This window comes from Hemiscyllium ocellatum, chromosome 11 (genome assembly GCF_020745735.1).
Source record: "Hemiscyllium ocellatum isolate sHemOce1 chromosome 11, sHemOce1.pat.X.cur, whole genome shotgun sequence".
Classification (NCBI taxonomy): domain Eukaryota; kingdom Metazoa; phylum Chordata; class Chondrichthyes; order Orectolobiformes; family Hemiscylliidae; genus Hemiscyllium; species Hemiscyllium ocellatum.
Window position 1 is genome coordinate 69735187 of NC_083411.1, and position 16001 is coordinate 69751187.

Sequence of the window (16001 nt, forward strand, 5' to 3'; positions counted from 1 at the left end):
AGGTTAGTAACATTAAATAGTTTCAGACAGATAATTTCGACTGATGTCAGGTAGTTGGTGTTATGATACGGAAGGACCTAATCTTCATTTATTGTGAATCAATGGCTTTGTAAGTTACCTGTTCCAAAATATATTTTTTTAACTGAACAATTCATTTCTCATCCCTTCTATTCATCCGTGATTCCAACTGTGCCATTACATTATGCTTGTATTACACTGGATTCAGGAACTGGTGTCAAGTTCTGGATGTCACATTCTGTAACTCCCCTATCATAATAACTCAATTTGCTTTATTCTTATGGATTTTGCATTTACTGAAAGAATGAGGGCATTTTGAACAACAATTTGTGGATGGAATTCCACAAAAGCTCAGGCAATGCCAAGGTAATAGAGTGGAGTGAACATGAGGATGATCGGCAGAGCAGCAGCTTCCAGAGAAAATTCTCAGGAGCAACATTAGGTCAAACTCAGTCAGAGCAAGAGCAGGAGAGAAAGAGAGAGGATCGAGCTCAGTCAGAGAGGGAGAGGGAGAGGGAAGGAGTCAAGCTGAGTCGGAGCAGGAGAGGGAGAGGGTGATGGAGAAGGAGAGCTCAGTTGGAGAGGGAGAGGGAGGGGGCAAGAGAGGAAGAGGGAGAAGGAGTGGGAGGGGGAGCAGGAGATGGAGAGGATCGGGCTCCGTCAGAGAGGGAGAGGGAGAGGAAGAGCTCAGTCGGAGAGGAGAGGGAGCAGATCAGGCCCAGTCGGAAAGGGAGAATGCGAAGTTGAGGGAGATGGAGAGGGAGAGAGAGAGAGAGAGAGAGAGAGAGAGAGAAAGAGAAAGGGAGCAGATCAGGCTCAGTCAGAGAGGGAAAGGGAGCAGATTGGGCTCTGTCGGGGCAGGAGGGGGAGAGGGAGAGGGACAGGGAATGGGAGCAGATCGGGCTTAGTCAGAGAGGGAGAGCAAGAGCGAAGGGATGATGGAGCAGATAGGGCTCAGTCAGAAAGTGGGGGGGGAGGGAGATGGAGAGGGAGCGGATCGGGTTCAGTCAGAGAGGGGGTGGGTGGAGCAAGGGAGAGGGAGACAGAGACGGACTGGAACGAGCTCAATCAGAAAGGGAGTCAAAGAGGATCCGTTTAACCCCTGATCTCACTAGTTGATCTCCACACGTCCACCCTGAACCTCCAGACTCCATTCCCATTATCTGCTGAATAAACACCAACTATACCACAGGAATATATATTTGCATTTACTGTAATGTCATTAGTTTCCTTGACAACTCAATCTGTGTGATCTGTTCTCTTCTGGTCTAACCCTCCCCCCAATACTGCCTCCCCCTCACTCCTATCTCCAACTTTCTCGTCCCTCTCTCAATCTGGCAAGCAGTCTTCCAAGAGATGATAATCAGATAGACATCTGGGTTCCTCAATCTCTTAAACTGATGAAATGTCACCCTAACCGGCCAACCCTTTAAAACCCCTAACTCTCCTGCCATTCCCTGCATCCGCGATCCCTTTACTCCATGACTGCACTTCCATGTCTCGTTCAAGACTCCTACTCAAACCTGGAACAAATACTGCCTGATTAAAGGGTGGGAGCAAAACCTGTTAGTCAGCAAGATTTGATAACCATGGGCATGCCAGTAGGGACCCTAACAGTAAAATGAGTGGTGGGAGCACAACTTTAATTGGGGGAACAGTAACTAAACCTAGTCCAAAAGTGGCTGAATGTTTCTTGAAGGAGTCTGGAGGAAAGCTGCTACATTCCCATCTCATGAGGAAATCTAAATTGTTTTAAATAAAACAGTAGGTGTCTGAGGCATTATTTAATTCCTGGCAGCATTACTCTTGAGGGGTTTAAGAACAAAGAAAAAGGTGTCTTGCTTTGACCTCCACTTAAGGCGGCTGATGTCCAGCTGAGAGCAAGAAGTACATATTTAAGGAGCACCCCATGTGGAAAGGTCCCCCCTGTTAGCTCAGATCAGGGACAGAAAGCAGCAGCCAGGGTGTTACACTCTATTTGAACTATTCCTACACCTCTCCAATACCACCACAGCTGTGACAACCAGTTATTATTTCAGGGAGCGACTGGTTAATCTTTGGACAGGTTTTCGAGGGAGACAGTGAAAGCAGTGAGGATTGATTCAACCAAGTTCAATTCATTAACATTAACTCAATGTCCTTCAGAAAATAAGGTGATAGTTTATGGTTAATTTACGCCCCGAGCTACAGTAAATGTCACATGTTTGGGAGGAGCTAACAGTTTGACACTGCACTGATAAAATATACAAAAAGGTGGCAAGAAATCAAAGCTCTATGTGAGGCTCCGAATTCTTAATCTGCGTTTTGAGGAATTATGTTAGTAAATGATGTTTCCTACCTGTGAGACTTCGGGCTAGTTTGCCTTTCTTCTGTGACTGGCCGTCAACACAAATGGATCTCCTCTGTGATGCAAAGAAACAAAGAGCAATTAGTGAATACTCCTTCAATACCTGTATCCCTGTCACCTATAACACATCAATCTCTGAAGATAGCAGCAATGAATATTTGAAGATGTTAAGAAATTGGATGTCATGGACAGGTCAGTGTCTACATCAGTCGTGCCTGGAGAATTTTGTCCAGGAAAGAGAAAGTCCCTTTCTCACTCTCTTGATACAGAGCTAGTTAGAAACGTCGAATTCTCTATTCCTGAGATGCTGCCTGGCCTGCTGTGCTTTGACCAGCAACACATTTGCAGCTGTGATCTCCAGCATCTGCAGACCTCATTTTTTACTCGAAGATTTTAACCTACTGCGAATCCTCTTACAAGGATGCCTTCCTTGAAGAAGCTCTCTTCCTCCCTCTACAAGGATTTCAGTGAGTCCCTCTCTCACTGCACCCCCCAGGTCATCTCCTCTGCACAGATCACCCTCACCTTGACCTCCTTCCACCTATCCCACCTCCATCGCCCCTCCCCCTAGTCCCTCCTCCCTACCTTTTATCTTAGCCTGCTTGGCTCTCTCTCTCTTATTCCTGATGAAGGGCTTATGCTCGAAACGTCGAATTCTCTATTCCTGAGATGCTGCCTGGCCTGCTGTGCTTTGACCAGCAACACATTTGCAGCTAGTTAGTTAACAGTACTGATGTAACTCCAGCAGGTTACACCATAATCTAACAGTGGCCACTGAAGCAGATTTCAGAGTTGACATACTATCCTTGACCTTGTGGTCAACCCCAATTTGATAGCATCACTTGCCATTCTTTATTTCAGTGAAAATTTAACCAAGTCCTCCTGTACTAGCCAAGCACGAAGCCTTCAAACATTTACAGCGTTACTATGGCCATTTTTATCATCAATTCAAATTCACAGTTGTCACTATCAGTAACTTTCCCTGAACATATACACACATACAATGTTATTTGACTGATGTATACCATGAGGAGCTGCTCTGAAGCTCAGATACAAGGGTCTATTATTCTAAGACTTAGTGACAGAGAGGGCGTGCCCTTTGTCCATCATTTCCTGCTATTTATTTTCACAGCCAAAACAAAATCAAATGTGTAAAAGTGCCATGAAATTATTACCCTTCCAATAAACTTGATAAAGAAGTCTTCAGAAAACTATGAAAAACCCAAAAAGGACAAATTAGGAAAAAAAAGACCGTAAGACATAGAAGCAGAAATTAGGCCATTTGGCCCATCGAGTCCGCTCTGCCGTTCGATCATGGCTGATAGGTTTTTCAACCACATTTTCCTGCTTTCTCCCTGTAACCTTTGATCCCACTTGGAAATCAAGTACTTATCCATCTCTGTTTTAAGTACAGTGAATGACCTGGCTTCCACAGCCTTCATTGGCAATGAATTCCACAGATTCACCACTCTCTGGCTAAAGAAGTTTCTCCTTATCTCTGTTCTAAAGGGCCTTCCCTTATTTTACAACACCATGGAAATAGAACATGGGATGTGACTAACTGCACAGATCTCTCAAAGAGCTGCAACAGGCAAGATGGACTGAAAGGCCATCTTTTTGTACTATATACTGTTAGCTTCGGCTCCTCTCTTTGAGTCAGAAAGATTGTGGGTTCATGTCCCACTCCAGGACTTGAATGCAAAATTCCATGCTGACACTTGAGTGAACCGCAGAGGGAATGCAGTGCAGTTCAAGGTACTGCCTTTTGGAGGAAATGTAAAACCGAGTTTCTGACTGCTCTTGCTGCTGGGCACAATTTCAAAGAGAAACACAGAATTTATCCCTCGTGCTCTGACTGATACTTACACTTCAATGAGCCTTGTAGGCACACGTTATCAGGTCATAATCACATCACTCTTTGCAGGAATTTGTTCCATTAGCTGCTGTGTTTCCTGCACTGTGATACAGATTGCATTTTAATTGTGTTTCACTAACTGTGAAATACTGTAGGACATCCAAAGCTAAAAGAAGACACAAGCTTTATGCTTCTTTGGTCAACCACTAATATCAGTTGTGCCTTGACTTGCATACACTAGCATCAGAAAAGATACTTGTGGATTGCGTTAATTGAACAATGCACTCTGAGAAGAAACACAGTTCTGTACATTATACAAAACAAAATGCTGCGAGAATGAACATTCTACCAATGATTAGATTAGATTAGATTAGATTACTCACAGTGTGGAAACAGGCCCTTCTGCCCAACAAGTCCACACCAACCCGCCGAAGCGCAACCCACCCATACCCCTACATTTACCCCTTACCTAACACTACGGGCAATTTAGCATGGCCAATTCACCTGACCCGCACATCTTTGGACTGTGGGAGGAAACCGGAGCACCCGGAGGAACCCACGCAGACACGGGGAGAACGTGCAAACTCCACACAGTCAGTCGCCTGAGGCGGGAATTGAACCCGGGTCTCTGGCGCTGTGAGGCAGCAGTGCTAACCACTGTGCCACCATGCCGCCCACTGCGGCCCACTGCCCACTGGAATCCCAGCTGATGGAACATACCTGTATTAGATTCATTACACCATCATCTTTGAGCAAACTTTCCTGACGACGCAGAAAAATTTCTTTTGCTTGATTCGAATGTTTTCCTTGCGGCAGAGTATGTCTGTTGTAAGACTGTGTCTGTTCAAACAAGACAAATAGATCAAAGTCTCACTTTATTATGCCACAGAACCATTATTCATCTGGTTCCTTTCACCACTCACGTCAAGTATCATCAGGTTCAATGATATAATAGATTGAAAGGAAATTGAAGTAGAAACATTTGTGTAAATAAAATGATAAACTAATAGAAAGTCTCCAATGATAGATTTTTTGCAAAGTATACTTGCGTACTTGAGGGGATGGTAGTTGAATTGAAATGGGGGAGTTTTAAAATTCTGATACATCTGGAGCAGGATCAGACCATAAGATATAGAAGCAGCATTAGACCATTCAGCCCATCGAGTCTGCTCCACCATTCGATCATAGCTGATATGTTTCTCAATCCCATTCTCCTGCCTTCTGCCCATAATCCTTGATTCCCCTTACCAATCAAGGAAGTTCGAGTGCTTGGGGAAATACAATGTGTCGAATTTCCCCACATACCATGGAGTTTAAACACCCAACTTCCATCATTTACATTTGCCCAACACCACTCCTCCCAAACCCCACTCCACCCCACCCCCCAACTCCCCCCCCAAAACAACTGTCTTCTGGCTAGGCTCAGCTTCAACTAGCACTCCAGAAGAAACATTAGACCCAGGTAGGTCCAATGCCAACTCTGAGGGGCTGGGGAAAGGTAATGAGAGATCCTTGAATCTAAGGTTGGCTGAGGTAAGAGAGTGTCTCATTCTCAATACAGGATCCACCAATGTTGATGTTGTAGAATTATGGCCCTGAAGGAAGATTTCCATTCCTGGCATTTGCACTCCATTACTTGGAAATGTTTAATCTCTGAGTGATGTGATTTCAATGAAAAGGCATCTAGCATAATGTTCTGTCCATTTATTCTATTCATTCCCATGTGTTCCCTTGTGTTAAAACTTTACCTATTGGTCAAATGTTGGATTTAGTTAGATTTGTCCTTATACCTTCTGCTCGAAAATACATTGCACAAAGTTGCTTGGAAGCTGACTGATAATGACAAAGCAAAAGACATGGAGTACATTGGTTTTGAATGAATATGATATGTCCACCCACCCTACCATGAGATCAAATGAATAATAAATAAGGAAGTGCAAACAGAGTGAGTGAATTCAATGTTAAATCATGTGCAAAAAGAGAAATAAAGAAAAAATAGTTTAAGGGAGAGAGAAAAAAGGATAGAAAGAGAACACAAATGCTTCTTAAAATATGACATTTATAAAATCACTCCAAAGAATTCAAAACATGGAGGAAAAGAGCATATTGTTGATTTTCTGTGCAAGAGCGACACATTCAAAGTCAGTGATACACATTTACACTGTTGGAAGGGTAGTTACATTTGTAACAAGGCTTACCTTTCTATGGGGCGTTGAATGGGAAATTACTAGGCAACTTCCTTTTTAAAAAAGACAGACTAAGGACAAAATGCCAGATAAATTAATAGTGGAGTGGTACACCTTGAAATAACAACTTTTGGACATTCACATGTAATCAGATTTCTGTCCCTCATGTGAAATTGCTGTCCTACATAGTTCAGAATACTGTGCGTATCTGGATAGCACCGCAGGTACTTCGCCTTTTCTTAGAAAGACAGAGATTCTGATCAATTGTTGAGTAAGAAGATTGGCCAATACCATCCTTGATATGATTGGAGCAGAAGTACTTGAGTGGTTGCTGCTGCTTTCCAGATGACTACTGCTGGTACATATTGGTGTTGGCCACCTCCATCAGTATGTGGTAATGGGTAAGGGTTACATGTCATTAGTTTTGGAGTGATGTTAGTCTAAGAACTTAACAAATTCTGACTGTTGTCACAATAACCACAAGCTCGCTGCATTGTATTACTTGAGGCACAAGCTGTGAATGGAGTTTACCCTGGACTGCATATATTAGTTCAGCTGTAAGTAAACTCACCAGAGATCTTCAAGTAAATCAAATCCATATACATCACTTATGCTACACTTAGATAGCACAAGCATGCTATAAGAAAGGATTTTTGAGGGAGTCAGCAGCCAGCAATTTATATTTTTGTATTTTTCCTTGGGCCCATCTAGTGATTAATGGTAGGGGAGCTTTTACCATAGAATTTTTATTGAAGAGATACTGTTTTTATATAATGAGAAGGTATATTGCATGATAGCAATAAACATAACTGTATTTAACTTAGCAAAGTTACTAGAACCTCACAGAGCATGTGCAGCTGTACCTACTCCCTCCGAAATCTAGAATAAAATTCATTATCTTCAATCCACTCATTGACTATGTGTGACAGCGGTTGAATCAATATAATATGAACATTAATCTTTCGGAACCATTACCTTGTACAACACATGTTGACGTCAAGGAAATGGATTCATATATTTGTGGACTTCAGCAGTACAAGTAAGCCTTGTGCATTAGCCACTCAACTTAAAGAGTCTTCAAGTGATAATTTGACAAGTCGAACCATTTCAAATTGGGCATCTAATTTTTAGTGTTGGAATTAAAATAACACTGTAGATTAAATTTCACCTTTAGTCCGTAGGAGTTTCAGAGCCAAGGTAGGTGATGAACTGTCTACAATAACATACTGAAAACTGACTGTTAATGTGAGCAGGGAGGAATCACTTGGGAACTTTAGAGCACACTGGACAAGGAATTTTAATTATTAATTATCTAGAGACACAGAACTTTAATACTGCTGGAAAAAGACACACTTTAGAATTAGAATAGGTTTGATTGTCACATGTACTCAAGTATAGGGATACATGAGTATGGTGAAAAGTGGACAAGGTCACCATTTCTGCCTTAAGAGCTTACACCACCACCATCTTGGTTCATTGTGTCTTTTCATTTTGCATTCACTTCTTGATATATCAGTGTAAACTGAAAATGACATTTGTAGTGCATGAAAACAAAATTCTGATTAGTTGACAAACAGATTCAGTTGAAATGGAGACTTCACCAGTTGGATGATAATTGACAGTTAACTGTTAGTGTTGACTAAATTTTAAATCAAGTTAGTTGTCATTGATTGTTAAAGACATTACCTGAGGAAATGTACCAGAGAATGGCTGTCACCGGTTCTATTGAGATCAACCAGGCGCAATATGCACACATTAGGCTTTACTTGAATACATGATTATATCTGGAGAAGGAAGATTGACATTCTGCAAAGGAATCATCTCAGCAAACCCTATGGGCAGGGATCCCTGAAGCAGCTTCCCAGTCTCCTTCTCAGTCTTTCCATCTACCTGGAACATCCATTTTTTGTATGCCCATCTATATCTGTATATGTATATAGACACGAGCTGAAAAATGTGTTGCTGGAAAAGGGCAGCAGGTCAGGCAGCATCCAAGGAGCAGGAGAATCGACGATTCGGGCGTAAGCCCTTCTTCAGGAATCCTGAAGAAGGGCTTATGCCCGAAATGTCAACTCTCCTGCTCCTTGGATGCTGCCTGACCTGCTGCGCTTTTCCAGTAACACATTTTTCAGCTCTGATCTCCAGCATCTGCAGTCCTCACTTTCTCCTATGTATATAGACAGGACGCTTTATACATTGGGTAGGTCTTAATTAGTATAATTATATATCAATGATTCATAATTGTTTATTTGTATTAGCATCTGGCTATATCTAATAATTCATAATTCTTGTTAAGTAAAGAAACCAGATTTCTGTTGAAGCTGGATCTAAAAGACCAGCAAATTGGGAGAATGTGCATACATTTGAAAGCTTTGCTTTTTTTGTGATTTCCTGGGGAATAGTGGGACTCGACTTCCAGTGCATCACCCCTCTGAGGCAAAAAAGCAAGAGTTTGATGCAGTGATAACAAAGGAATGGTGATATCTTTCCAAATCAGGAGGTTGTAACCTGAAGGAGAATCTCCAAGTCACAGTGTTCCCAAATGTTGGATGTCGCTGTGCTTTTTGCATTTTAATTAATATCTACAGTGCAGCAGAAAGTGGATGTGCACCTAATTCAGAATGATATTTCCATCTCTACATATGGTTGTTGATTCACTGAATATGATATCCAAATTATTAGAGATGGATCAAACCATTTCTGTTTATGTAAATCAGTCAGTTTTGCATGTTTGCTGTATCCAGGCTGAGTAACTGTGAAATGCCTTTTATTTCTAGTGAGGGTATGTCTGGATAACTGAGACCTTGTTAATGGTTGTTAATCTTGTGTAATCATTAGAGATATAGTCGCTCTTCACCACATTGTAAAATCATAGACTGTTGTATAACTCCATGCTTGTCAGCAATATGCTGAGAGCTGGCAAGGCAATAGAGTTGGATTTGTGACTCTATAACGTCATTTTGACAGGTTAGAGGTACACACCTATTTTTCAAGGATGTATTTTAGATGGAGAGGTGTCAGAAGAAGCATATGTTGGCTTGATGCTTCAACATTTTAAATCACTGAAGTTGGGTTTCAATGTAATAAACTATACATTCAAATTTACAGACTGCATCGAAGCAACAAAAGTATTTTCAACCTCCTCCCTGAAACACTTCTTTCTAGGTTTACAATGAAGATTGTAAATCAGCAGCCCACTACAGAAACTGCCCAAATTTTATTGAAACTTTCACTGTCGTTGCTTATCGGTAGTCCAGAAACCTGGATGAATACTCTGGAGATTTTGGACTCAAAACTCACTGGACGAATTCATTACTTTGAATTTATTTGGGGCAATAATATTCTGGTAATTGAAGCTAATATCTGTAAAATGACCACAAAGCTGTAGAATTTCCATTAAAAAATCCAAGTGGCTCACAAATATCCGTATTTATATCGTCTGGCTTATGCATGACTCTTGTCCCAATACAGGACAAAAGTGAGGACTGCAAATGTTGGAGATCAGAGTCAAGATTAAAGTGGTGCTGGAAAAGCACAGCAGGTCAGATAACATCCAAGGAACAGGAAAATCGACGTTTCTGATGAAGGGCTCCTGCCCAAAATGTCGATTTTCCTGCTCCTCGTATGATGCCTGACCTGCTGTGCTTTTTCAGCACCACTCTAATCTTGACTCTTGTCCCAATTCAATCTAGTTGGCCAACTTCCGAAGTGACTTTGCTAGCCACTCAGTTGTATTTAATAGCTCCAGCAGAATACTGCAAGAATGTAGCACATCGCCATTTTCTCAGGGTAACCATGGGTGATCTTACTAGCAACACCCCGGTCCTGAGGCTGAAAAGAAAACAATGAAAATTGGACAATAGGATGCCTGATCTACAATGCCTAGCTACAGGATGCAAGTTCTACAAGTATGTTTAATAATGGGCAAGGACCACTTAATGAATAGGTCAATGACACCGAACTCAAATAATGTAGAAACTCTTATAAATGGGGAAACAACATTGCTGAATGTATTCTACAGACACCATTAAATAAGGAAACCCAGAAGTTGCTATTGACATTTTCTAATCAAAGCTTTTACGACACATCTTTGGAGAAGGTGGGGCTTGAACTTGGATTACCTTGTCTAAAGGTGCATATGCTATCACTACACCACAAAGGTCCAACCAGGTTGCTCCACATAAATCACACTAGCATCATTTTAATAGAGCCAAAAGCAAGTGAAGAAACCAGTGCAAGCTGGTACGAGACTTGTGCACTTTTGAAATAAAATATTACGTTTCAGAATAAAGAAACTTTCATACCGTTTGCCTTATTCGATAAAGGTTTCTAATCAAGAGCTCCTGGATGTTATCCAATTGTTCTGAAGGAACTGGACTTTTGGAAACTTCAGCATTTTGTTCATCACTGTTTGAGGGAGATTAAAAGAAGTGATTAATTACTGCAGCACGTAGTTGTTTCAAATAAACCAGGTCTTGCCAAGGTTCAGGTTCCTAGGTTCCTAGGAGTTCTTCCATGAAAGTGAAAACTATTAAATCTGTGCATAATCTCAGACTTGCATTCCTATATTTCATCATTTTAAATCATGAAGCTAGGCTGGAAGAACTGACAAATATTACCTTTCTGATCCATTTTACAGAGGGGTTGGCTAAGAGACTTTTAAAATCCAAAGCAGATACTAAAACGTGGATTTTTAGAGTGACACACGTATGGGAAAAGGGTGTGAGGGTGATGGCAGTAGAATATGTTTTTCACATCCATGTTTTGTGAAGGTAACTGCCCAAGTAAATCAATAGCTGCCTCCATTCATATCTGATTTCACTGAGGCATTTGAAGCATGGTGTACAGAGATTAGACCTAGTAGGAGTGAATCAGAACATTTTGGATTTGTTTGCATAGCCAGCATATTCTTTTGGACAGATAAGACACCCACAATGATATGGCCGTAAGACAACCGTTGAGGATGTGAGGTGCCACGTTGGGATTGTTAAAAGTAGGCATGAATGTGTATAAACTCAGTGGAGCTGTATAGTTCACCGAAACTTCAAATGTGACAAAAGGGACTACTGAAAGTCTTCAAATACTCAAAGAAGATTGTTTAGATTGTTGAAATATGCATTACATGATATTTCACTCTGTGACATATACCTGAGGGCTAACATTTATAAGTGCTGCATGACTGATGTCACGACCTTCCATTATCACAGCACAGTGGTTGACAACTCCAAGCAACTATAGGTTCTTTGAAGTAGGATGTGTTTTTGTACGATTACTCACTTTGAAATAATTATTTATCTTATAATGATGATGTAAATGAAGGAAAATAAATGTGATTTAGGAATGAGCAACTTTTAAAGTTTGCCATAGGTGTTACTTTATTTTATTACAGCTTGGGTTTTGAGGTATGCCCATGGTGGATACTATATGGCTTAGCTTGGTAAGTATAAGGGTAAAGGGTAAGGGCATATGCGGTTATGAATTGGCAATTAGTTGACATAGACCAACAAAGGACCAGCAAAGGAATGCTGGTTGTCATGGTTGTTGTGTGAAGTCATGTGGTGTTGGTAGGAGCATGAAGTGGGCTCGGATTGGAATGAAAAGGGCCCAGGAAATAAATGGGAGTTGAGGAGGTATGAGAGATGAGAATTCAATATTGTGTACATCACTGAGGCAGACCATTAACCCAGCGGCCATCATGCCACACAGTCTTTGTGCTCATTCCTAGGTTGCCCTGCTCAACCACCAGGGAACCTAGCCACCCCAGAATTAAAGTCAAAACTTCCAGGTGTCACAATGCTGGTCTGGTACAAGGTTACTTTCCCTTGAATTTTTTTTTCAGAGAGGGGGCAATTGGCCAGGCTCCATCATGTCTGAAGTTTCATTGGGGCCTGACTGTTTCCCCTCACAGATAGTGCTGCAGACCAAAGGTTTGAAAGGTCTTTGGAAAACAGGGATAATCAAGGGGACGTGGCCAGCTCTCCATATCTGACCAGTTCAGTTCAGTTCAGTTCTGGAGTGAGCAGAGTAAGGGGGCACGGTCAGCTCTCTAGCTGTGCACAGTTCATTTCCATTCGGGAGGGAGGAGAATAAGGGGGCACGGTCAGCTCTGTAGCTATGCACAGCTCAGTTCCATGCGGGAGGGAGGAGAGTAAGGGGGCACGGTCAGCTCTCTAGCTGTGCACAGCTCAGTTCAGGAGTGAGCAGAGTAAGAGTCACAGAGGAAACTGGAAGCCTTCTCTTTGCCCTTCTGATTTCAAACTGTGAGCTACCATTGGTTATAGTTTGTGCTAAGGGATGCGTGTTTTTGGACTGTTGCAAGTATCTTCGGAATTGCATCATTAACTCGAGTTTGGATAGGATAAGTTACCGTTTTCTGCTCTTTGTGTTTTATTCCATAATTTTGGAAATAAACCTTGTTTGTTTAAACTTGGCAGACTCAGCTAATTTACACTGGGAATATCTACTATAAACCTCACTAAACAAATAGCAAAGTTACAGTCTGGGCTACCTGCTTAAAAATGTATTGAGGGGCCTGGCCTAGTCCATAACACGTGGTATTTTTGACTATGTTGGGTTTGCGGAGCATGGCATGTTCACAATTCTGCATTCTCAACCTGCAGGACTGATCTGAGCATCCCTCATTATTGACTAGACTGGATGGGTTGTGTGACTAAGATAAAAACAATGATTATCAACATAGATCCCACTTTTTTCTACTGCAACCACATTTAACCTGTTCTTTGGAAGAGGTGGGCCTACTGAAAGAAAGTAGGGCCTTGGATGGAACATTAATCAAGTCCAAAGAAATGATCAGAACACAGTCTGCAAAAATCAACCAAAGACCTGGGAGGCAAAGTGGGAAATTAGCAGTGTTACTCCTCTGTCAGGCAAAAATGTTCAATCCTCAGCAAAAAAAACTCTATTTGTACTCGGTGCAACTTTTTCTTTCGGATTGTTTGAAGCTGTGTCTAATGCCCATGCTGGGAAACAGTCTGAGGCATGAACAATCCAATTTACTAACAGCCTCTGGTTCTATGAGCAAAACTCTTCTGTGTTTCTTTGCCCAAGTGACCATTTTAACAACGGTGAGTCAGAATGTACTGCTTGTCTGTGGGGTAACTACAGGCGAGACTTACATCTCCTTTACTTTGTAAAGGGATCTACTGGACATTAAATGAGTGGCTGATTTTTCTCTCCTTCACTAGGGCTTTGTGGTGAGTTGCATTGTCCCATTGCTGCACAGCTAATTTATCATGGGTTTCACTTCATTGTCATTATCAAAAAAAGCATGGGGCATACCATTGGCCTCCTAGCCCTTTGCCTGTCTTTGTTTTGCTCCTGGTTAGGTTTTGGTTTGGGCCAAATTTACTACCATGAATTACAATAACCTTGACTAATGATTTGTTTAAAACTAGCATGAATCAATGACCACGACATCATGTCTACACATAATTTGCAGCAGCTAATGTTGACAATCTGCAACACCCGCTGCTGTGTAATTTGTGAGTGGCATTGCACGTACATGCTACAAAGTGAGTTTGTTGCATTCCCACTTCAGCATCGACATGTGAAAGCCCAAACAGCAGAGCCTGGAAACAGAGCAACTGATTCACAGGAACATCAGTCACATTCCACTGACCAGGAGAGCTTGTGTCTCAGAGAGTGAATTTCTCAATTCTGTCCCTGAGTTAGTGGGCAAGTCTCATCGATGGAGGTTTGTGATCACTGATTGATGCGGACTAATGTATACCATTTGGTTGTAATCCTATTCAGATCTCTTGATCCATTATCTCTCTATGATCCCTCTAACCCCTCAGAGAATTCAGCATTCACCCAATACAAGCCTCTGCTCTCTTCTCCCTGTCTTTCATACCATTGGGTGCCTTCAGATGTCTACATCAGACTTTGCCTTCTCCTATAAGCTGCTCTGTAAACCTACCAACCTGACTAAGCATTTCAGCCATCTGTCCGAATGCATCCTTCTCTAGTTCACTGTCCATTTGTGCTTGATTATCATCCTATGAAGCACCCTGGGAAGGTTTGCTACATTCAGAATGCTTTCTAATAGTAAATTGCTGTGCAAGCAGGAGTTTGCGGTGTACATGTGCTAATAGGCCCCTATTAGTAAACTGGTGCAAGCAAAGCACTGGGTAGATTCAGTTCAATAACTCCTCATTCTACGCAAGAAATTATACTTGGTTGGGAATCAAGGTGACAGTGAGTCATCCTATCCCTTCAAAAGCAACTCCCATATTAGGGTGACAATGGATCTCAAAATCAGCCACTGGAGCTGATGGGAACTCAGCAATAGGCTGGCTACAGGGATCCAAGGTAGACAAGCAGGAGGTTGGAAGAACACAGCAAGCCAGGCAGCATCAGGAGGTGGATAAGTCAATGTTTCGTGTATAATCGTTCTTAGGACTGGGTGTGGTGTCAGGGAGAGCTGCAGATAAAAATGTGGGGGTGGGGGGAGAGGCTTGAAGTGGGGATAAGTAAAGACATGTAGAGGGTCAATGGAAGGAATGAATCCAGTTGGTGGCAGAAAGGAGTGGAAGGGAGGGGGAGGAGCTCTAAAGGGAGTTGGGGGATGGGAACGGAGGTTATTTGAACGTGGAGAACTCAATGTTGAGTCCTCTGGGCTGTAGGTTGCCAAGGTGAAAGATGAGGCATTGTTCCACCAATTTGTGGTCTGATACTACATTATTGCCTCTGACATTTTAGCAGAAATTACTCTCAATGACTTCATCAGTTGCATCCTTTTATCTTACTACTCTACCTACCATCTTGAACAGAAACATTAACCTATTTGTTTTAAATTCATTAACATCACTGTTGATATAATGGAGAGGGACAGTTGGAACATGTACTCATAATATAACTCCATTGATAGCCATTCCTGCTCTATAAGTTGCTGCACTGTACTTGGGTTCTGTCTTAATATGTGCTGAGTTCTTGGGAATACTTAAACTGTTGCTTTATTTGGGAAGATCAAAACTATATCATTGTTGTAATTGGAGGGAAGGGAGACAGGATTAAACTTTCATAAATGGCCTGATGCGTGAGGTGGGCAATGCTCCTGGATTTTCACCACATGATTTCTTGCTTGCAACTGTCCTGTCAAGATCAGTGTGCTGCTGGAAAAGCACAGCAGGTCAGGCAGCCTCTGAGAAGCAGGAGAATCGACATTTTGCCTAATAAAATGGCCAGTTTCTTGTAACACGAGATTTGAACACATGTACATATAGATCAAAGATGATAAATCAGGGACCTTCCATTCCACGAGCATCAAATCAATATAGACAGAAATGGAAGTTAAGGAAAAAGACGAACACTATCTTTTTCCATTCATCTACTGGCTTTTTAAAAATTCAAATCTGAATTCCCAGAACATTACTTGGGTCTCTCGATTACCAGTCTAGTGATAATACCACTTGGCTATTGCCATCCCTATGTACTGTGTACATGCAAGGACCACATCAGTTACATTGAGCTGAGAAATTCCTTTTACTAATTGCCCTCCCTTCCCATCGGCCTCCCTCCACCAAAGATATTATTTCATTTCCTGTGAGCGTCCATTTGACTGCTCCAGCTGACC

General features: G+C 41.8%; 1 protein-coding gene across 1 annotated transcript in view; it reads right to left on the minus strand.

Annotated features, from left to right (window-relative positions):
• Positions 1-16001, minus strand: part of LOC132820057 (sodium/hydrogen exchanger 2-like) — a 160899-nt gene that overhangs the window by 25806 nt on the left and 119092 nt on the right. The window contains exons 9-11 of the mRNA XM_060831976.1: positions 10711-10813; positions 4941-5060; positions 2357-2420 (exon numbers count right to left, since the gene is read on the minus strand). Of these exons, the coding sequence (XP_060687959.1) occupies positions 2357-2420; positions 4941-5060; positions 10711-10813 (287 nt within the window). The remainder of the gene's footprint in view (positions 1-2356; positions 2421-4940; positions 5061-10710; positions 10814-16001) is intronic.